The following is a 23,531-nucleotide window of genomic DNA, read 5'->3' as shown; positions in this document are numbered from 1 at the left end:
TCACACCTGTGTATAGCTGAATCTAAGAAAAGATATCAGATTATTTTTTCCTTCATGGTTAGTTAAATCTGAAAGGCCTTGGGGGATGGGGAAGGGAGAAGGAGAAGATGACAGCCATGCTCTCCGCTGCTTATGAAAACAAAAGGTAACTCTTTGGAGCCCAGCTGGCAGGGATAGGGGGTCATGCAACAGGGAAGTGCTAGCTTTAGGGCTATACTTCTCTATCCACCCCTTCTCCCCCAACACTTTTTGTGAACTCCACTTTATCTAGCTTGGGATGGGCAAGGAGCAGACAGATCTCTTTTCTCTGGGATGCTGTCTGCCTACTTTTGACTGCTGAGGACCTGAGCCTTCTGGGTGGTGAATGGCTTTTCCATACGTCCTCTGCTCCCATTGACAGAGGGTTCAGGGAGGTCTGCTCTTGCAGTCTGCTCTGCAGGGAGTTGCAGACGCTCAGAACATGTTGAGATTTGGCCCCTGGGGTGGGGTTGGGGGTGGTGGGGGACCCAAGTAGTCCTGCTAATGAACCATTTTAGATGTGGTTTTGTTAACAGCAAGCATTCAGTCATGAGACAGGTGGCAACATGAAACTCAGAACAACTTAATCTTATTTGCCTTATGGTTATTGAACTGTAAGTTTTACAAGCTTTTCTCTGCAATCAAGAGAGCTAGATTTTTTTTTAAAGAGTCAAATTCTCATGAAATTACCTGGTTATAAGAAAATCACCAAATACTCCAAGACTCATGATTGCTATGAGTTGACAATACTAGCAGAGCCAGCGCTACCATTTAGGCACCCTAGGCAATCGCCTAGGGTGCCAGGATTATTGAGGGGGCGGCATTTTGCCGGGGCGGGGGGGGCAGCAGGCGGCTCCGGTTGACCTGCCACAGGCATGCCTGCGGAGGGTCCGTTGGTCCGCAGCTCCGGTGGAGCTGCCGCAGTCATGCCTGCGGCAGCTCCACCGGAGCCACAGGACCAGCATGGGGGGCGGCGAAATGGCCGTGTGACTAGGGCATGAGAAACCCTGGCACCAGTCCTGAATACTAGACTTACATATGCACAGCCCCATAGAGTTCACTGTATGATTGGGGTCTGAATAAGGACATTAGAATTTTGGACCATGGAAAGAGGGAGTTTTCAGTCCTCCAAACCAGTAATAAAAAAAACCACTTCCATTAGTTTGTCTCTCTCTCCACCCCCCTCATATTCTAATGGAAGCAGCAGTCATTGATTTATTTTAAACAAGCATCCCAAACATTTTATCATTGGACTAGTGAATAAGTGTCCAAAACTCTGGAAAGTGAATGATCATGAGTGAAACTGACTAGTCTATTTTAATTGTCCACAGCAGGGATACCAGGTTAAGCCCTCTAGCGGGCTGGTCTGGTTTGTTTACCTGTCATGTCCGCAGGTTCAGCGGATCACGGCTCTCACTGGCCACGGTTCACTGCTCCAGGCCAATGGAGGTGGTGGGAAGCGGAGGCCAGCACATCCCTCAGCCTTTGGCGCTTCCTGCAGCCCCCATTGGCTTGAGACGAAAACCGTGGCCAGCGAGAGCCACGACTGGCCAAACCTGTGGACATGGCAGGTGAACAAACCAGCCTGGCCCGCCAGGGGGCTTACCCTGTCCAGCCGAGTGCCAACGGTTGCTGATGCCTGATGCACAGGGAAGTCCCACCAGTAAACAAGGCAGACTTTAGAAATTCTTGTAGTTGTAAGAGCTCTGTGTAAGCTTGAAAGCTTGTCTCTCACCAACAGATGTTGGTCCGGTGAAAGATTACCTCACCCAATTATTCTTTCTAATATCCTGGGAGGGACACTGCTACAACACTGCATATGTTACTAATATGTAAACTAATTTTATCAGTGTGTAAATTGTAATATGTTAACATGTTATCCCCTTCTTGAACTGCTGCTGTTTTACCTCAGGGGGGACTGCTTTTTAAAATTGGCTTAAAAACAGAAGATTTTGTTCAATATGGTTTATCTTTCTTTGCTCCTGACCTTTCTGACCCTTTAGGATGCAGTGGGGGGTGGTGGTGGTGGTATGCCTGCTACAATCCTGAGAGCCAGCAACTTCATTTTCATTTTCAAACGAAAGCTACTTGGTGGGCAGCCAGTATCTTGCAAACTGAGGCTTAAAAAAGCGCCTCGACTTACCAGTCCAGTGGTGATAAAATTATGCGAGCTGGCAGCAATAGTTGCAGCAGGGGACAGAGCTGCAGCACGGGGAGACGAGGCGCTCGCCTCTGGCGCTGTCGCAGCTGTGATTTTGAGGCAGGCTGCTGGAGGGGGGACAGGGGTGGCTGTCCCAGGACAGGGGCTGGAGGGGCTGTGGGACGCCCTCGTGCCCTGAGGGGGAAAGCTCCATTCGCAGAGCAAAGTACCTAGAATGTCGGCGCCCGCCTGGGGGTGGGGGGGACTTGGCATGCAAATGAGGGGGGGGCGTGTCCCAAATGTAGGCAGTAGAGGGGCCAAGTCGCAGGAGGCTGCCCGGGGTTGGCTATGCAAATGAGGGGGCGGGACAGGGCCGTAGGAGCGGCTCCTCTTCCCTGCTGGACCGGCGAAGGGTGGCCGGAGACTCCGAGCCGACGACTGCAGGGGAGGGGGCGGTTGGTAGCTGGCAGCGCCTGGCGCGAGGGGGGCGCCGTCGCGGAGGGGCCCTGCCGGAGGGAGGCGCCGCCAGCCGGCCGTTGGGAGAAGCCGGCGGCCCCGTGCGCGGGCAGCGGGAACATGGCGAGCGCGGGCAGCGCAGCGGAGGAGGGCGCTGGCGAGGAGGTAACGCGGGCGGCGAGTCGGGTTCCCCGGGGCTCCGCGCCCCCCGAGCCGAGCTGCGGTCCGGCCCCGCGCCCCCAGCCGCTGCCCTGTCCTGTTCACCGGCGGGGCGGGGGCCGGGCCAGCGGCGGGCTCGCGGCCAACAGGTGGGGAGAGCGCGGGCAGGAGGTGCCCGGCGGCGGGGGGACGCGGGGAGGCCCGCCGACACAGCCGCCCCCTCTCCCCCGGCTATCCTCGGCAGGGAAGCCCCGAGCCGGCAGCCCCAGGGGGAGCGCAGGGCTGCCCCGGGACATGCCCCAGCACCAGAGGGGCTGCTAAGACGTTTGGTCTCCACCGTCCGCCTCCCTCCATCCCTGCTGCCGCTTCCCCTCTCCCCCGTTCGCCTGCGGTCTTCCCCCGAGGATGTAGCACTTCCCCCGGCTGCTCGGTAGGGCGCTGCTGGTAACCAGGCGGCTGGGTCAGCGCCTGTCAGTGGCTTTGGTCGGCGCTATAGAGTCGCCGTCAAGCGGGAGCGTAAACCTGAGAGAGTCGGGGAAAGGGAACTTGATGTTGAAACTGACGCCACCTGTATTTCACCGCCCCTGTCATTCTGTGTAGGCGGCTTAGAGGGGCGTGGGCAAACACTGCCACTTCTTTCTGAGTCACGCACCTAGGTTTGTTATAAGCAGTAACTTTTCTCCTCTGATATTTTTAGGCGTCTTGACTAGTGAAACTGACTCTCCAGAGTAATGATAATTTGCATAGACTTTCCTGTTCTCGCAGCATCTTTTGCTCAACAGAGAGAAACATTTAAAACCAAGAAATAAAGAAATACAGTAATTGGCAGGGCTACTCCATAACAGCTATAGTACCAGCTTTCAACTCTTTTGTCTCTTATAGTCTGTTTACTCTTTAAAGGTGGGTACAGGGAGAGTAAAAGGGGAGTGGGGATCCCCCCTATTAATCCTGACTGTTATGGCTTTCATCAGAGTGTTTACTGATTAAATGTTCATGCTATTTTTGGGAAAACATGAAGTGTGAAAATATAAGAATAGGCACTGAAAGAGCTGTTGGAGTCTCCTGATTCAGGGCAGCCCTGCGTTGGTTTTCATTTGGCTCTCATTTTGAGGGCTAGAAACCACGTCAAAACAAACACAAAACTGAGGTTCTGGAGCATGGTTCGGTAAGCAGGGGTGGATTTGGTGAGGTAAGGGGATGGACACTGAATTCTTGCCTTGGACTTCTCTGCTTTTAGCCTTTGCTTTAATTTTTTTTTTATTTCCTGTCTTGCTGTGGGTTGCTCCCTGTCTCCTTGGTTCTGTTATTCTCCCTTCTTTTTGCAGTACTAGTACTTAGGGCTCCCTTTCTCCTCCCTGTCAGTCAGAGGTTAGCTTATGCCCTGAAATAAGGAGGAGTTATCTTATCTTGTGTGACACTAGGTGTTCTCATCTATATAAATGTTTAACTCTTTGATTTCTGCTAAGCTCTTTGCTCCAATGATATTTCATGGTAGGCCAATTATGAGTTTTATTTTTAAACAAGCACTTTGTTCCATTAGTTTTAAACATATTGCCTTTCAATTTAATTGAATCCCCTACTCTGTTCCTATAGTTTATACTGTTCTTTGGATAGCCACCTCACTTAATCCCCTCTGAACTAAATTGTCCTGATTTTTTTCACACTCTTCAGACAGCCTCTCCATTCTTCTGATTACTTTATTTTCTGTTTCTGGACTTCTGTTTCTGCTGTATCTCCTTTTGAGATAATGGAACACTATTCCAGGTGAGAATGTACCATTTTCTTTTAATGTTTTTCTATTCCAGTCTTTAAACATTCCAATATTAACTCCTTTTTGTAATTCTCACCGACTTTCAGCTAAAACTTTACCTCGGGAGTTCTCAGACTGGGGGTTGTGACTCCTTATGGGGTTGTGAGGTTATTACTGGGGAGTCGCAAGCTGTGAGCCTCCTCCCCAAACCCCGCTTCACTTCCAGCATTTATAATAGTGTTAAATTTAAAACATTTTTTATATTTATGTGAGGGATCACACTCAGAGGCTTGCTGTGTGAAAGGGGTCAACAATACAAAAGTTTGAGAACTACTGTTTTAATTGAACTATTCACAAGGGTGCCCAAGTCAGCTTTCTGAGTGGTTAATTCTTTTTAGTCCTCCTGATTTCCAGCTTAAACTTTGATTTTCTTCATGTTCTTTTCTATTGGCTTCACTTTCATTTTCTGAAGGATGCCTATCTAGTGTAACCCCTTGACTTTTGCCATTCAACCATACTGTCTCCTCCCCCCAACCCCTTACCTGCTGTGTTACCAGCATACTTACTCATACCACAACGGTCACATGGATTTTAAGGCAGTCCTGACAGGGAAGCACAGATGAGCCTTTTTATAAAGGGGAAGAGAGCTCAGGTAAATGTGTACCTATATTGTTCCTTATAAGCATTTTTTTACTTTTTATTGCCCAAGATCTCCTCTCCCTCCTTTTCCCCATTTGAAAATGGCATCTGTCCCATCTGCAAGTTTAGAAAACAAAGGCATTGGTGTTTAACTTCTCACTTAAGTTCTAAAATATTAGAAAATCAGTATGATCAAGTGCATGAGGTAATATCTTTTATTGGACCAACTTCTGTTGGTGAGAGAGACAAGCTTTTGAAAGGTGTGTAAGCAGGGGTGAAAGTAATTTACAGGACTTACCTGTACTGCAGGAGTCCTGAAGGGGGCATGGCCTCATCTGGAAGAGGCGTAGCCTGAACCGGCAGAGGCAGTGCCTCTCAAGATTTAAAGGCCCTGAGGCACTGGCTGTGGCTGGGAAATCAACCTGGGACTCCCAGTTACAGAGATGGTGGGAACCCCTGGGGCTTAGGAGAAATTAAAGGGCCCAGGGCTCCGGCCGCCACAGAGCTCTGGGCCCTTTAAATCCCCACCACAGCTCTGGCAGCCGGAGCTGTGGGCGGGATTTAAAGGGCTCTGTATTGCCCGCAGCTGCGGGAGCTCTGAGCCCTTTACATCCCTGCCGTGGAAGCCGGTGCGGTCTAGCACAGTGTGCTGGCTTTTGCCAATATGCCATGCCATACCATACTGTACCGGCTTAGTTTCACCTCTGTATGTAAGTTCAAAAACTTCTCTCTCACCAACAGAAAGTGGTGCAATAAAAGATATTACCTCACTGGCTCTGTCTAATATCCTGGGACCAACACAGCTATAATGCACAACATAGAAAAATATTCGGATAGTCAGAATTACAGTCTATATAAGATCATTGTCCTCAGTTTTGATAGAGGTAGAAGAAAGGTGGCATCCACTTTTCCATTCTTTGGCTCATTGGATTAGGCTGCTGGGACCACTTGGAGTTCTTTGTTCCCCTGAATAGGGCTGTCCCTCTCATCCTTTTGAGCATCCTTGCTGAAACTTTCATGGAGGTACTCTGCAATCCTCTCCCAAACATTTCTGGGAATGGTGGCTTTGTTTCTCTCCTTATCACAGGGGAACTTTCCCCTACACAAGCTGCTGTGAACTGTGCTACCACTGGATTAGCCACAAGGCACAACATGTTTTGTAACATGAATGAAATGTTATATGAATATGTAAATGTGAATATTTATTTATTTGATGTTTTTAAAGTATGTCACCCGTTTAAAGTGCTGCTAAAATGTTTTAATCTGTTTCTTTGCATACATAGGGGCCACTCTGACCTGCTGAGTCAGGCAATAAACATTTAATTTGCACTCTAGCCCAGGCTTGGGTGGACAGTACTCTCAGTCAGTGGCTCTGGCCCTCCAGAGTAATAACCATCAGGTAGTCTTTAGCCCAGCTTTCTGGCTAAGGTGGACAGTGCACACAGTGTGAAGGCTTTTTATTTCATTTTTTTAATGTGAAGATATACCTATCTCAGAGCTGGAAGGGACCCCGAAAGGTTATTGAGTCCAGCCCCATGCCTTTACTAGCAGGACCAAGTACTGATTTTTGCCGTAGAGCCTGAAGTGACCCCCTCAAGAACTGAACTCACAACCCTAGGATTAGCAGACCAATGCTCAAAACCACTAAGCTATTTCTGCCCCTAAGGCTTGCAGCCTTCTGGCTAGGGCAAGCCACAGACAAGGCAAGGCCTTCTGGCCTAGAGTAAGTAGATCACCACCCAAGGATTGGGGTTAGCAGGAGGAATAGGGGGATCCAAGCCCACCTTACTTCACAGGGTCCCAGCCCAGGGCCCCTATCAGTGGTAGGGGATCCCACCATTGGGTCAGCAAGGATCCTGCCAAAACACACTGTCTCCTACTGCACCAGCACAATCTGACCAAGGTCTGGTTCCCCTAGGCTACTTCCTGCCCTAGTCCATTGGTAGGTGGCTCTGTGGCTTGCAGGTCCTCAGTCTCCTTGGGGTAAGTGGAGTACAGCAGTCCCGGAAGCTCCTCTCCACTCTCAACCTCCTCCAAGGGCAGAGTGTCTTACAGCTCAGGGTCTAGTCCACAGTCCTACAGCAGGCTAAAGACTGCCTCATTCATTAGCTCCAGGCCAACTGAGTTGAAGGGCTCTTATACTTCTTGTCACTCCCCTCTGCCTCCAGCACAGGGGGTGGCTGGATTAGCTCCACCCACAAAGGAGAGCATAGTGGTCCCTGTGTCTCAGGCTTGGAGGAGGCCACTCCACCTCACTAAAGCACATAAAGTTTTATTTTTGGAAATTCAGAGTATATTTATTAGTTTACACCAAGCATAATTGCTGCATTACATAATTCATAATGGGAGTCAATAAACTCATCCACATTTAAATTCTGTACGTACAAAAGCACACTATTTCAATATACAATGCTACTGTTACTGACTATTAATGCTTTTTTTAAAGCACAACCTCTCTCAGCCATATAGCTCCATGGTTCGCTGTTCTAAAAGCCCTTGTGTCTGGCTGTTCAGAATTAGCAGGCAGCCAGTCCACCTCACCCTCTGCCTCCTGTCGTCTTTTGCCTCACACATACTGTGTAATACACAACATGCAGGTATGACAATGAGGATGTTTGCCTCACTGAGATCCAATCTAGTCTGTTACCACTGCCAGTGACCCTTTAATCTACCGAAAGCACTTTCAACAGTCATCCTGCACCTGCTGAACTGCTAGCTGAATCTTTCTTTAGTGCTTACAGGATGGGGAGTATACAGCTTCAGGAGCTAGGAAAGCAAAGGGTAGGCTGGGTTCCCTGAATCACCATTTCAACCTTTCAACTTTGTCAGTGGGAATGCACCAGTTGGGGAAGAATAGTATCTCTGCTTGCAGCTTTTGGAAAAGTTCTGCATTCTAAAAGTTGTGAGCATCATGTACCTTCCCTGACTAGCCCACATTGTCATTGAAGTACCCTCACTGATTCACTAGGACTTGCATAACTGTGAAAAATACCCCCTTCTGTCTATGTTCTTGCTAGCAAGGTGGGATGGTGTCAAAATAGGGTTGTGTGTGTGCTGTTTATGCCTGAATTTGGGCACCCCATTGCTGCAAATCTTCTACTCTTTTCTGCACGTTGCCTAAAGTTTCAGTCATGGGCAGCAGGATATGCTTAATGGCGATGCACACTTGGGGGACTGTGGATTTTTGAGCTCAAAGTGAGTAGCCTCTGACCAGGGGCAATCCAGCATTGCATGACTGCCAGTTACTTCTCCACTGTCAAGGCAGTTTTCAGTTTGGTTTCCTTGCTCTGAATGGCTGAGGTGGGCACAGAATACGGATCCAGGAATGTGGCCTTTCTCATCTGAAAGTTCTTCACTATTGCTATCATCCCTATGATACAATCCCATCTATCGGTGCTTGCATCTTGGGCTCAGAAGTGACATGAATAGCCAGCAGCAACTATGTCCATTAGTATCCAGTTATTGTGATTGAACATCACCGCTTCATCCTCCTCGCATTTACTGTTGTAGTAATATTCATTGAAGGTATGCAAGTACAGTAGAATTACACATACTGTATTACCAATGGTTATTAGAATTGTGCTGAGCTCTGCAAGGTCCATGCTTCTGATAGAGAGATGGCAGAGACCAAAAAGCACTATACAGTACTATGGGAGTTTTAAAAAAGATGCAAAAATTATGGCATACAACAAGCACTATGCTATGTTGAAAGTAGTATGGTGGGAACTTGGTCCCCTAGTTTCCAGGAATCCATGGGCAAATTGCTGGCTTTCCAGAAAACAATGTGAAAATATCCTATAAGACTTTGTGCCAGATGAGCTTGCACAGCATGCTGGGATACCTCCCCATTGGCTCTGCAGTTTTCATCAACCTAACCCAGGGGTCGGCAACCTTTCAGAAGTGGTGTGCTGAGTCTTCATTTATTCACTCTAATTTAAAGTTTCACATGCCGGGAATACATTTTAATGTTTTTTAGAAGGTCTTTCTCTATAAGTCTATATATTATATAACTAAACTAGTGTTGCATTGTAAAATAAACAAGGTCTTCAAAATGTTTAAGAAGCTTCATTTAAAATTAAATTAAAATGTCGATCTTACGCCGCCAGTCCGCTGCTGGTCTGGAGTTCTGTTCCACTAGGCCGGCAGTGGGCTGAGCAGGGCCTGTGGCTGGGACCCCCTCTGGCAAGGGTCCGGCAGCCAGAACCCCAGACTGGCAGCAGGCTGTGCAGAGCTGGCATCCAGGACCCCAGACTGGCAGTGGGCTGAGCGGCTCAGCCCACTGCCGCTCAGGGGTTCCATCCACCAGCTCCTCTTCAGCCCATTGCCAGTCTGGGGTCCCGGCCCTGCCCACATACACTGGGTACCTACCTTCTCCCTGGTTCTGGCCCATTCTCCTCCTCTCTCTGCACTGAGCTGAGGGTGGGAGTGCACTGAGCACAGGGCTGGGGGTGAAGGGTCTGACCAGGAGCTAGAATGAGGGAGGGGGTTCAGGGTTGGGGCAGGAGGTTTGGGTGTGGGGCACTTACCTGGGCAGCTCCCATTTGATGCGAGGGGTGCAGGTGGGAATGTGGGTGTGTGTGTGCAGGAGCTCCCGTTTGGTGCTCAGCGTGGGGGTGGGTTTGTGGGGGGGTGCAAGAGTCAGCTCAGGGTCACATTTTCTCATCCTTGCATATGAAAAGTATCTAAAGTATACATGCCAACATTCGTGAAAGAGATTATTATTATTATTATTATTACTATTATTTTTTAAAGGATGCAAAAGCACCTATCAATCACTGAGAGGTTTTAAACCTTAAAGAAAAAAAAGCTTGCAAAAATTCACTCAAGGTTACAAAGAATCAACTGCAAACTTTAAAAATGGAGTTATGTTGATATTAGAATTACTTTCCCCACTTGCATATTCTTTATTCTAAATCCCTCTCCACAACTTCTGCTGCTTTCTGTAAATAAGTATCTGGAATTTATTTTATAGTTGTCAAGATAGGCTGATAGCAACATAAACAGTTGTGTTGCTGTCCTATAAACCCAGTACTGAAGAAAGTCTATCATATAGATAATAACAGCAAAAGTTTGTGGATTTTTCTCTTGCCCACTCTGCTTCACCTCTGTGTTTAACAGGGTGGGTGAAGATGTCCCCTTCTCAGAAGTAAGAAGAAAGACATGCAGGAATTGAGTACTTGCTAGCTAGAAGGGAATGAAGTGCAGCCTTCCTAAATTTAAATACACTATGGCCACCTTAGATATGTTTGCAGCTATTTCCCAAATGCAAATACAGTGGAACGTGTATTTACACGTGACCTTTGGGGTCCAAAAAATTCTATCATGCTAAATGCGGGGTTGTGGTATAGTGGGGTTTCAAACCAGTCAGTTTTTCAGTGGTCCCCAAAAGCAGTGCATTGATGTGTGCCGCCTAGTGCCCCTAGTGCCTAGCAGGGGAGCGGAGCCGCGGCCCCCCCGCCTGCCAGGGACAGAGAACTCCGGGGCTGCGGGTGCTGGTGCTCTCTGTCCCCAGCAGGTGCAGGGTCGCGGCTTCTTTCCGGCTTCAAGAGAAGTGGGAGAGAAGCTGTGGCCCTGCGCCTGCCGGGGACAGAGAGCACTGGTGCCTGCAGCCCCGGAGTTCTCTGTCCTTGGCAGGCGGGGAGCCGTGGCTCCTCTTGAAGCAGGAAAGAAGCCACAGCCCCGCACCTGCCAGGGTCAGAGAGCAGTGGCCCCAGCAGCTTCAGAGAAGCTGGAGAGAAGCTTCGGCCTTGTGCCTGCTGGGGACAGAGAGCACCAGCGCCAGCAGCCTCGGAATTCTCTGTCCCCGGCAGGTGCAGGGCTGCAGCTTCTCCCCCCTGCCATGGTGTTGGGGGCCATTGGTACAGTACTGTACTGTATTATACCTTAAAGGGGAGCCAACCTGTGATTGCATTATATGCAATTTCGCATTATGGTGGGACGTGTTATTGCGAGGTTTGACTCTAGATAATTTCCAGAGAAGTGTCTTGGAAAGTCTTTGGGGTGTGAACTATAATTATTTGTGGAATGTGACAGACTTGTATTGCTAGAGGAATCAGAAGTCGTTTTATAATAAACTGTGTATCATTAATAGTGTGTGAACATAACTTGTTGCTTTTAATTTCCTAGTAACTTGAGGATGCTCTTTTGTATCTCTAAATTATTAGCCCAGGATATGGTGTCTTTATAACCAACAGGAAGCATCCTCAGGTTCTAACTTAAATAGACTTTGACAAAAGAATGTTCTACTTCTCTAAGGACTAGGACCAGATGTCTTCTCCCTACTCTAGTCCAGGGTAAATCTAATGCAAGGGTTTCTTCAAGTGCTTAGTATTTTAGTTATCTCAAAAACATAGTAATTATATGTTCTTGAAGCTGATTATGGTTTTGAAGCCTGTCGTTTAGAGGCTTTCAAGAAGCAAGATGGCTGGATTAAAGATTTGTAGATACATTAATATTGGAAAGTATGGTTAGCACTCCAAAACTCAAGTGTAAGACTTCTGGACACAGCAGCTGGTGCTTGGAAGTCCAAGCATTTGGAATTTGGTCTTCTTTTAGGTAGTGATTTCACCGGTGTAACAACTTGGAAAACAGATCTGTAGATGGAAGTATACATCTCTATAAGACATATCTATGTACTGTATGTGAACTTGTAAGAGAACATACTGTATATTGTCTTCCACTAAAACATAGAATCATAGGACTGCAAGGGACCTTAACATTGGACACTTCTATATGGAAAATGTAATATTGAAGGGATACTTTAAGCACTTCTCTGAGAAGAATAGTTGGATAATCTTTAGACAGACTTTCATTTTAAAAAAAATCTCTAGTTATCTCACTTGGAAAGATGCACTTAAACCTTGACGTGATTGTTCTATTGCCTGGGCAGAGCTTAGAACATTGGGCCAGATTTGCCTACCATTAAGTTTACTCTGTGCTGCCCTGGCATTGTAAAGAAGACTTAAAGACAGCTTAACTAGTTACTTGGGGATTCCCTTTCTATAGAGGGATCTGTGGGCACCTATGCCATTTCCCATTGGCCTTTATGTAGATGTGCCCATCCAAAAAGGAGTGTGGTCAAGAAGTGTCTGGCTGCTGTAATGACCTTTTATGGTCATAGCATTCAGTTTTAAGGACTGAGTGGTGAGCTGTAAAAAGTGGCTTATGGATATGTCTCTTAGGCCCCAGACTTGTGCTAAACACAGCCTGTTCAATGAATCCATGCCTCTAGTTCTAAGAATTCATCTACATAGCAAATTTTGCCTTTTTCAGGGGATGTTGATGTAACATGTCCAAGTGGAGGAGGGTAAGAGCATGTTGGTTTGTGATCAAAGATGCTATATGGACTGGCTCTGAGAGGTGGCATCTACACTTTGAGCTAGGGGTGTGATTCCATTGCTCATGTACACTTATTTGCTCCTGAATCAGGTGGATATGTACTCGGCATGGCTCACCCATGCCTATCCTGCCACTATCCATGCTACCACGGCTACACTGCTACTTACACTTATGCTAGGTCTTAGCGTGAATGTGCGTACACGAGCAAGGGAACTGCAACTCTAACTCGTAGTGCAGACATAGCTAAAGGGTGAACAGCTCCATTTGTGGTGTTGATGTGACCACCAAAGCACAATGATAACTTAAGTGTGGACAACTATTGCATTTAGCTAAACAATTCAGCAAAAGCCTTGCCAATTTATCCATTAGCTGGAGGAGTAACAGATACTTTAGGGTCCAGTTACAGTCATTGTCCTCTGCAATAATTTAAAGTGTAGTGGTGGAATCCTACATGCTAGGCTTTCTCTTCTTTACTCATAAGAAGACAGGCACAAGGAACTTGCTTGCTTAGCCCTAATCCAGAGAAGTGATGGGAAGGAAACTAACCACTGCTGGGATTCCCTCTCCAGTCGGTTGGAGAACTGAGAAACAGGCCACTGTGGATCTCCCTTATCTAGGGAAAGAGAGGTTTTTAGGGTCTGGATGCCAAGAGAGAAACAAGTGCCACTTGAGCTTTTTCCCATGAGGGGAAGTATGTTTGCTAATGCTCCTGACTTGGCTTGGACTGGTCCAGAATTTTTTTGTACTGAGTTTCAGGCCCTGCTTAACTGGAGAAACTTGGACTCTTTCACTTGTAGTTCTGAACTCATATCAGCCGAGGCTGCTATCAAGGTTGTGCTTTTTTTAGCCCAGTGGTTCTTAACCATAGGTATGCATATCTTTGTGGGTACGCAGATCTTCCAGAGGTTACATCAAGTCATGTAGAGACTTGCTTAGTTTTATAAGAGGCTACATAAAAGCATTACCAAAGTCAGTACAAACTAACATTTCACAGAGACAATGATTTGTTTATACTGCTCTATATACTATACATTAAATGTAAGTACAATATTTATATTCCAATAGATTTATTTTATAATTATATGGTAAAATGAGAAAGTAAGCAATTTTTCAGTAATGGTGTGCTGTCACACTTTTGTATTTTTATGTCTGATTTTGTAAGCAAGTAGTTTTTAAGTGAGGAGAAACTTGGGGATATGTACGCTAGAAATCAGACTCTGAAAAGGGGTACAGTAGTCTGGAAAGATTTGAGAACTGCTGCTTTAGCCTATCTATCCTGCTGCTTGTTTTGTTTGGCCCCTTCTCAAGTCTCCCTGTCTCACTGCAGCACAAAAGTGGAGAGCAGTAGAAGGGAGAGTGTGCACCATATCTCCAGCTATCCATGGGAAGAAAGTTGGGGAGGAGTGGAGAAGAAAGATAAATTCTGTAGGGTTGGAGCAGAGTGACAAAAGTAAAATTTATTTACACCTATGTAACTTTTCTATCTTGGAAGTGGGCATGTGGTGCTTCGTGAGACAGTATAACTCGATTATTCCTCCTCATTTTCAAAGTACAGAGGCTCCTCTATCTCTTTTTAAAAAACAAAACAAAACAAAAAAACCTCTTTAGCTTCACAATATATGGTCAGAAGGTGGAGCTGTTCTGAGGTCTGACTCGCTCCCTAACTCCAGCCAAGTACCCAAGCTGAGAAGACACCATAAATTCTAATGAATGAACATTACAGAAGATTAGCCATCCCCAGGCAGGATACTTTATCTACATATATATTTTTATACCAAAAAATGACCAGACACAAGGTATCCTCAATATTTGAAAGGAGTAACATTTGCAAGTGTGCATGGCTCAGCATAAGGATATCCAAAGAAGCAATCATCTGAGAGACTCAGCATAATCTGAGCAAGGCTCCCCACTCCCCTCTTTTTTTCTTTTTAAACTGGAGGGGGGGATGGCACATACAATATGGATATTCCTTTTTGTATTGCAGCAGAGTTACAAATAAATATTTGTATCATGCCCCAGCCTGAGGATTACAACACACTGCAGAAACCTTAAGGAATATGATCAATAGCACTACTCTCCCCCAGAAAAAAGATAATTTGAAGGCTTTACAGTAATTGTGAACTTTAGTAAAAATAACACACTTTTAAACTTCAGAATCATGCTTTGCCTTAAGGTTGCATCAGATTTTTCAGGGACGTTTAGAAACTACATTTTAAAACCACACGTGAGAAGTCAAGCAGAAGTTTACATAACTGCAGTGTTATAGTAATTCAATGTTATGAGCTACAAAATTATTGTTAAGAAAACTTAAACCTTATCTTGAGTCTAATAAAAGACCCTCCCCCACACACCTGTCAAAACAATTTGTTGTATACTATGTTTAACTATCCATTGTCCAGATGAAAGGTCTCCAGTGTGAAGAACTCGTGCAACCCTGAAAAATCCAGTTAAACATATTTGCCTGTGTGCTGCTAATTGACACTTAACACTGAAGTAGCTGGCACTATTAAGCTGTGTTCTACTGAGCTTAACCAAAGTCTGTCTAAAACCTTGAGAAAGAGAGAGATTCAATAGCAGCTCAGTGTCTGTGGTGTTTTTTTTTTTTTTTTTAAATGTAATTTGGATTAAAGAGCTATTTATGGCCACAGCTTGCTTTTATCAGTAGAAAATACAGGATGGCTGTTGGCCAGTCTATTTTAGAAGAGACATAGGGCTGTTAATTTGACAGTCTGGCAGAAGTAGTAGCAGGATGGCATATCTAAAATAATATGGCTGTAATGAAATGAAAGACTTGCTGAATACATGGATACTGTACACCGTGACATGTATCTACAGAACTCATTTAATTCTAAAAATTTCATATAGAAAACTTTTTTCAAAATTCTAACTGAACTCCACGGTAGGACAGTTAGCTCTTGCCTCAGAGCTTATGTTGGATTTTTGTTCAACTGTAAAAATACTTTTTGTAAGTCTTTTTTTGCTCTGTACAATGTTCTTTTAAGCCTAAGAATTTTATTATAGTTCTGAATTGCCTTACTGTCTTTGAGTGTAAGGGCAGGACAAAAATGGTAAATAAAATCCAGTTGTTATAAAATCACTCTGAAGTTTCTGTCTAATCCATTTTCTACCTCTGCCTCAGCTTACCATAGTGTTGTGTGCTGGGAAACAGTTCAATAACTAGTCTTCCAGGCTAATAAACTTGATCAGCATTATCAGTATGTTGAGCAGTTCATTTCTAAGCTACAGTTACATTATTAGTACACATAAATGTCTGTATGATAATCACATCTGAAAACAATTCATCAAGGTGAGAGAGAGGAAGGAGTAAACTTATATTTGCCAGGCAGGCATTTGACAAATATATTGCTTCTTGTAGACATATTGCTGCAGATGAAATAAAAATTACTGCACAAATACTGCATCTTTAATTGTTCAACTATTTGATGCTTAAATACTGTAGTGTTAGGCACACTAGAAATGCTTGTGATAGACGTTAAGAAGTGGTGTCTGACTCTTGGTTTCCTTTTTACATCCAGTCAGCCTTTAAACTTAAGGTTACTTCTCCTTCCTGTTTTAAGGACTGTGCTTGTTTGCATATACCAATTTCTTCTGTGTTACATTGTATTGTTTCTCTGGTCTGTAACAGGTCCTGGTTACTCAGGAAGAGCCAAAGATGACTTCAGAAGTGCTCCCTCCCTTTTCTATTGTCAACATGAGGCCCAGCTGGCTTGGCTGATGGACATATCAGTCTTCCCCCTAAACCACCTAGTTCTCTTTTGCCCAAAGGGGCAGGGGCTTCATGAGGTTTTGCATTGGCTATTATTATGACCCAGATAGGAGTGATGATATGGCACTCCTAAAAGGATTGATATGATGCAGGCTATTGGTGGTGGTTAGAATCTCCTGTTGCTGTCAGTGTCATGAAGTCCGTAAATTTCAGCTTCAGACTTAAAACCCTTCTATTTTTTAGAAGGTCTGCTGGTTGTTTCCTACCTCCACTGGGCCAGATCTGCTCTGTCCACTCTCTTCTTCAACTAGAGAAAAACATAGAGCATTTAGGCAGCAGTTCTGTGAGGATATTCTGGCATCTTTAAAATATGGCAGTCACAGAAGTCTTAATCTGTTGTTGCAGTAAAAGCACAAAGAAAGCAATCTTCCAAACAGTTATATTTTCTATTTTAGTAATCACATAGCCCTAATCATGTTATCAGAGCACCAGACTAGTTTTGAGTATGGCAAGGATATAATGAAGAATCTAATGGCAACTAATTTTGTATATCTTTTGGTTTTGTTCATTGTACTTCAAACAAGGATTCTAAAGCTCACATGAATTGCCCATTACATGGATGGAGAAGCAAAAGGGCATGGGAGCAAATGCATTAAAAACCTGCCAAAAGAAAATACATCAGATTGTTTCACAGACCCCTAACTTTACCAGAACTCAATGCACAGAGTTGATGAAATCAAAGCAGATACATAATCTGAACATTTTACAGAATTTATTTCTGATGTTTTGATCTTTACTATAGCAGGAATTGCTATCAGTGACAGTTTAATGAAAGGTATTTTTCCGGGAGTGGGGGGCATCATCATGTATTATGCTGTTTGGGGGCATGGTTGGTGAAGAATTGAAGTGAAGGGGACAGGAATAACAAATCAGGAATTCATAAAAATTACATTACAAAAATCTGTTAAATAGGTTGATAACATAAGTTATTAAACACTATCTGATTACATATGCCTCTGGAATGATTCTGATTGAAACTACATGCCACTTGATGGAAAAACACTTCTGTGATGGATGCGTGCAGGACCTACAAAGGTTTTTATTCTCTCCATGCTTCTGCTCAAAAGTTTTTGCCTGGACTGATTGCTTCTGTTGCTCAAGGGTTGGTTCTTCTCTTAAGTTCTATTAACCAACTATGTATTCTAAATGGGGCACCAGTACCTTTTGATATTAGGCATTATTCTCTAATAGCTTATTGAAAAGACACCACTCTAAAAAGTGTAGATATAGATTATAAAATCATTGTTTTCCTTACTACTATGAAAATTGGCTGTGTCAATTTGATTTTTAAATGGGTTTTGCACCCCACCAATAAAATTTTTAGTGTCCAGTGGCATTGTGGAAGTTACTTATGCATTCCTAGGAGAGTTATTGTAGGGTTTTATTTGCTGTCTTCATTTTGTTGTAAACAGGTTGGCTCAGGACAAATGTCATGTTAATTAATCCCTTATCAGAAGGAGCTTCTGTAATTGTACAGAACTTGAGCTACTAAGCATGTTGCTGTTTCAATATTGCAGGCAATACTGTTGACTGGTCAGAAAAACGTAGTCTACAGAGACTCTTTAAAACTCCATAATGGCGACATCATTATCGCATAATAAGATTGCAGCAAGAATTACATCATGACAAGCCTTTCTTTTAAAGGAAATTAAAATTATGGGGATGGAAAAACGTTTAAACCATTGACCACCATGAACTGGAATTTCCCACTGCTAAGTGGTACTAAATATGTGGTGAATAATATAACTAGTGCATTTTTGTGGATACATGTATAAAAAAAAATGGCTTAGTTTTCTATTTCTGCCTACCGTGTTTGACAGAAGGCAGCCAATACCTAAGCTGGTAATATTAATGTTCTTTTCATACTTGATATTTTTAAATTTGTTTCTGCCAGTCATGAGCAAAGGCAGCCTTTCTGAATCACTCTTGTAGCATATTAAGTCAGTTTATCCTCTTGTTTGGCAGTTTCCTCTGAAAAGTATTAATAAAAATTATAAACTGATATTTTTTTACTCAAATGTCTTTTCATATGTACACTTAAAAAGGAAACCTGACTTTCTAATGACAGCTGGTTGCACTGTAAGAGATTTGTGGGTTCAAACACATCACATGAAGGAGAACTAAAATCGTGGGTGAATGGCATTTGTATTGCTATAGATTTAGCCCAAGATGCATATGTACATCTGTTTAAGTATTTTGTACTGTTTTTCTTGGTAGCTTTAGAAATCTATAGAAACTGTGAGCATCTTTACTTGTAATTGGTTTAAATGGTATAAAGTTCAGGATAGGCAATGAGCTCCTCACCTCAGCTATTGATATTCTACCCTCCTTTAATTTTGCCAGGAAGCAGTCTGTCAGCTTGACCCACTCCCTCCTTTGTAGTCATGCTACAAATCAGGTTTTCAATTCATAATTGCAGAAGATAACTCAAACCACCATTTCCTTATCCCTCCTTGTGTGTCTGGGTGACATGTTTCTTGAAATCATTCTCACATAATGTGATGTAGTAGCTTTCTTTTATACGTAACTTGCTTCTGTATATGTTAATTGTTACAGTGCACTGCCTGATACAACCACCAGGAATTAACAATTAAATATTAAAACTCCTTTTTTTTGTACCTGGTGATTTTACCTGTGACCAAGTTAACATTAGTAGTTAGTAACAGAAGCACAGCAGTATTTTGGGGGACTACGAAGCAGTGATTAACAAGCAATGCTTAAAAAAATCAGATGTTTAATGTACTATATATGTTTTAAAAAAAACTCTACCAACAAGTGCTTCCTTAGCACAGATGGGAGGATTGAAAGTGATAAACCTTGCCCTGATTACTAATTGTAATTATGTCAGACTAGTTGAACCTGGTGCCTTATTACTTATTAAACTAAAGGCTGAAGAGCAAGTTCTAATAAGCTGGTTCTCCAGCTGTTTCATTCTCTATACCATGCCATATGAGTGATCTTTCATGAAACTCCTTTACACAATTACCTAGGGTTAGGTAGAACTCCTGTTCTAATAGAGAGAAATTGAATGGGGCAGTAATTTGGAAAAATATTTGCCTGATTAGCTACTTTCTCCCCTAGTAAATGCAAATACAAATAGCCTATTTAAACAGCCAGGTTTTATACTAGGGATGGATGAAGTGATTCGGTATATAGCCACCTTTGCCCTCTACCTCCTTGTAGATTGGATGCAGCTCAGAATCAAGGCTGTAGTATGGAGAGGGTGTGGTACAGTGGATTCATGTACAGCAGAACCTCACAGTTACACACATGTTGGAGATGGAGGTGATTCATAACTCAGAAATAATAACAACTTTCAACAAAACATTATGGTTGTATCAAAAGTTTACAATTGAACATTGACTTAATACAACTTTAAAACTTTACTGTGCAGAAGAAGAATGCTGCTTTCCCTTTATTTTTTTTAGTAGGCTATGTTTAACCCAGTACTGTATTTGCTTTTCTTATTTTTGTCTCTGCTGCCTCCTGATTGCATGCTTCTGGTTCCAAATGAGGTGTGTGGTTGACTTGTCAGTTCATAACTCTGAGGTTCTACTATACTACGATTACAAGACACTCTAGTTCCTATCAAGCACTGGTCTGGTCTTCAAATAATCAGTTTATTACCACAATAAAATTGGTGGTTCCTCTGCTAGCAAGGCTGTGCAGACAAGTACTGCATATCAGTCTTGAAGTTCCTTAGGAAGTCTCTAGGGGAAGACTGCAGAGAGGAAATCTCTTGGCTTAGTAGTTATGACCTGTATATCTTCTAGTATTGGTCTAGTTCATTCATCAGCATACATATTTTGATTTGGACTGTTTGGGTATGCAGTTACAGGGCAATCAGTCCTGGTTCTGATTGATTAAAACATGCCAATTTTATGAGGAGCTGGGCTGAATCCTGAAGACTTGCCCTTTCGTGCACTCTAATGTGCTGTTAGATAACATGGTAGTGCCTTGTGGTGTGTAACTTGGAGTGACGATGATTAGGAAACCTCTGTCTGTGAGCTGGGCAGATCAGGGGATGAGGAACTTCACCAGGAGATAAATTGCTGGGTTTGGAAGATCTCTCTAGGAGAACTGATTCAGTATTCCAACACTGCTGTGCAGTCAGCAGTTGAGCTGATTTAGGAGGAGGAATCTGCTGGTGAGGAACACTTTTTTTTTTTTCTTCAGGAAATAGCATGTTTTTATTGTAAAATGTAATGATAGGGGCTAACCCCTGTAGGGTTAAGGTTTGGGGAATAAATTCTCTGTTCTTAGCATTTTTAAAAGGGAGATACATCTCTTGCCCCTTGGTCTGCTCTCAGTCCCTTCTGTGTCTGGCATTTTCCTTCCTCTTTCCACCATTACAGCATGAGCAGCAACAGTTGCTGATTGCATTCCTGTCACCTCTTGGTTTGGTTTTCTTGCTGTTCTCAAGTCTTGGCATTTCCCCTTGGGTGGGTAGGAGGGGCCTTTTGGCTTGCTCCTGTTCTTGATCCAGATGAAAGTGCCTGACTAGGCAGACAGAGTAGCTGTTCTGATCCATGCTATGTATCGTAGAATTGGAAGGGACCTCAGAAGGTCATCTAGTCCAGCCCCCTGCTTAAAGGCAGAACCAATCCCCAGACAGATTTTTGCTCCAGATCCCTAATTAGTGCTCTCCAGGATAGAACTCACAACCCTGGGTTTAGCAAGCCAATACTCAAACCACTGAGCTATCCCCTCCTCCCAGTCAAACTCAAAATAAGGGACAAGCAGGAGCAGAGGGTAGACTTCATAACACAATGTAAATAACTTAATCGCGAGAAACTTAAAGGATTCTAACCAAAGTATTTGTTATATTGTCTCTGCTGACTAGATTGTAGCGCTGAAGTAATAATTCTACTTCAGTCTGTTTGGTTAATGTATGTAAATATCCTGACCAGATCCATTCTGTTCTGTGAAATCCCTCTAAGCAATGTAAAGCGAAGTATGTGCAAATAGTAAAAGGATAAGGGAAGAAAAGTGATATGCGTGGGAAGGACAGACTGTTCCTGTGGGAACTGTTGTGTTTTTTTTTATTTTTTTTTATTTTACAGAATAAGAACTGACTGCACTTACATTGTATAGTATCTATCAGGAAAATAGTTAAGTGGATTGACTCTTACTTTGTGTCAGGAGTCATGTATCTCCAACCCTGGTCCACAGGCTCCGAGGATGCAGTATGTTCAAAACTGCTGCCCAGTGACGTGTTAATAGTCACCAGAACTCAAAGCACAACTCTGACAGAGAAGTGCAGTCCTGGGATCTGACTGGTGGAATTCCAGGGGTCTTGATTTGTTCCCTGGGTCTATTTAAACCAAGCAGAGGAACAGGGAGTCATTCATGCAGCTGGGTTTCCCCTGCTTAGGACTACTTCCTCTGCGCTACCTGCACCTGCTGCCTGACTCTGACCTCATGGTAATCTGACCCTGCCAGCCTCCTGGCTGCCAACTCTTGTTCTAGCCACTAGGCATGACCACCCATGTCCCATTCATGATAGTTTGCATGGACCACATAGGCCAAAGGAGTGGTCCTGGTGGTGGCAGAAGGATCCAGCTCCCCAACTGCAGCTTTCAGGTCGACAACCAACCCTGCAGGCCCATGTCATCCAACTATTGCAGGAGCAAGTAAGACAGCTATGTGCAGAAAATGCTGCACTCCATTCACTGCCCATGGAGCCCTGTTCCCCAGTACATCTGCCTAAATGATTTAACAATGATTGCCAGGTATTCTGGTCTTATATTAACCCATTGTTGCCTCCTGTTCATCTCCTCAGTCCTGTACTACTGATTGTCCCTCCCACTTCCTGGAGTGCGAGAGCCTGGTGCTGTCAAACTGAGAGGCCTTTCTCCAAGCCATGTCAGTTCTGTTTGATCTGAACCAAACTTGAACAGTGGAGGCTGCTTTAAGAAAGCTCTGACCACAGCCTATGCAGCATGTTTCTGCTGCCTCACCATTGATACAGATTGAAACTAGGTGGGACAGCTGTATCAGTTCCAGTGGGGTCTTTGAGAAGAAATTAAAGATGAATTGGCCTGGATAGAAACACATGCGAGTCTGAATACCCTTCTGGATCTCACCATCTGTATAGGCAGTTGGTTATAGGAATGAAGGGAGGAGAAGAGGGGGATCCTGCAACTCTCCAATCCATGTACTGTTACTGTTCACCAATACCTTTCACGGAACCAATGCAGGTGGCTGTCGATGGCTCACTCCCATAAAGGAGGAATTACATTGCCAGCACCATCTCTGCTTTTAGCGTTGGGTCACTGCTTCTCTGTATGAAACAAGCTGGCCAAGCTATATTAAGGGGGATCAACCTGGGTCCTGGAAAAAGAGAGCTGCCCCACACATTGGTCTTGACCAGAACACACCCTGAGCTCTGTTTGGGGCTCCCTGCTTATGGGTGCAAGTCCAGTTGTACATATCTGGGATGACCTCGAATATTCCTGTCCTACTGGCCCTCAGGCCATGTCTACATCTAAAACTTTGCAGCGCTGGTTCTTATAGCTGTATTAGTACAGCTGTATAGGGCCAGCGCTGCAGAGTGTCCACACTTACTGCTAGCAGCGCTGCAAGTGCTGTTAGATGTGGCCACACTGCAGCGCTGTTGGGAGTGATGCATTGTGGGCGGCTATCCCACAGGGCACCTCGTCCCACAGCGGCGCTGGGGCTTGTGGGAAGGGGAAGGAAGTGTGATTGTCCTTCTGCTTCCTGTTCCTGTTCCAACGGCCAGCGTTGCTTTGGTACACATGCGGAGCACTGTGGCAGCATTGTGACTCTAAAGCGGTTTTTCTGCATTATCTTTCAAGAATGGATGCCCAGGTACTGAATACCTTACTAATGACTATTGCCAGCACATCTCGCCTTACTGTGGATCTAATCCTTAGGCTGCTAAATGTGCGTGTGACTGACATTGAGGAGTCGGACGATGGTACTGAATCGCATCAATATGCAGACAGTACAATGCTAGTGGCAATAACAGACGTGCTCTGCTCCGTGGATCGGCGCGTTTGGGCTCGGGAAACCAGCACTGAGTGGTGGGATCACATCGTCCTGGAATCATGGGATGACGAGCAGTGGCTGCAGAACTTTCGTATGAGGAAAGCCACTTTCATGGGACTTTGTGATGATCTCGCCCCCAACCTGCGGCGCATGAACACGAGATTCAGCGATGCCCTTTCTGTGGAGAAGCGGGTGGCTATTGCAATCTGGAAGCTGGCAACTCCAGACTGTTT

General features: G+C 44.4%; 1 protein-coding gene across 1 annotated transcript in view; it reads left to right on the top strand.

Annotated features, from left to right (window-relative positions):
• Positions 1 to 2,711: 2,711 nt before the first annotated feature.
• TTC39B (tetratricopeptide repeat domain 39B) overlaps positions 2,712 to 23,531 on the top strand; it is a 112,927-nt gene continuing 92,107 nt past the window's right edge. Inside the window, exon 1 of the mRNA XM_030566475.1 lies at positions 2,712 to 2,779. Within this exon, the coding sequence (XP_030422335.1) occupies positions 2,735 to 2,779 (45 nt within the window). The 5' untranslated portion in view covers positions 2,712 to 2,734. The remainder of the gene's footprint in view (positions 2,780 to 23,531) is intronic.

The sequence above is a fragment of the Gopherus evgoodei genome, chromosome 6 (genome assembly GCF_007399415.2).
Source record: "Gopherus evgoodei ecotype Sinaloan lineage chromosome 6, rGopEvg1_v1.p, whole genome shotgun sequence".
Lineage (NCBI taxonomy): Eukaryota > Metazoa > Chordata > Testudines > Testudinidae > Gopherus > Gopherus evgoodei.
Note: the sequence above shows the minus strand (reverse complement) of the source record. Positions and strands in the feature narration are given on the sequence as shown.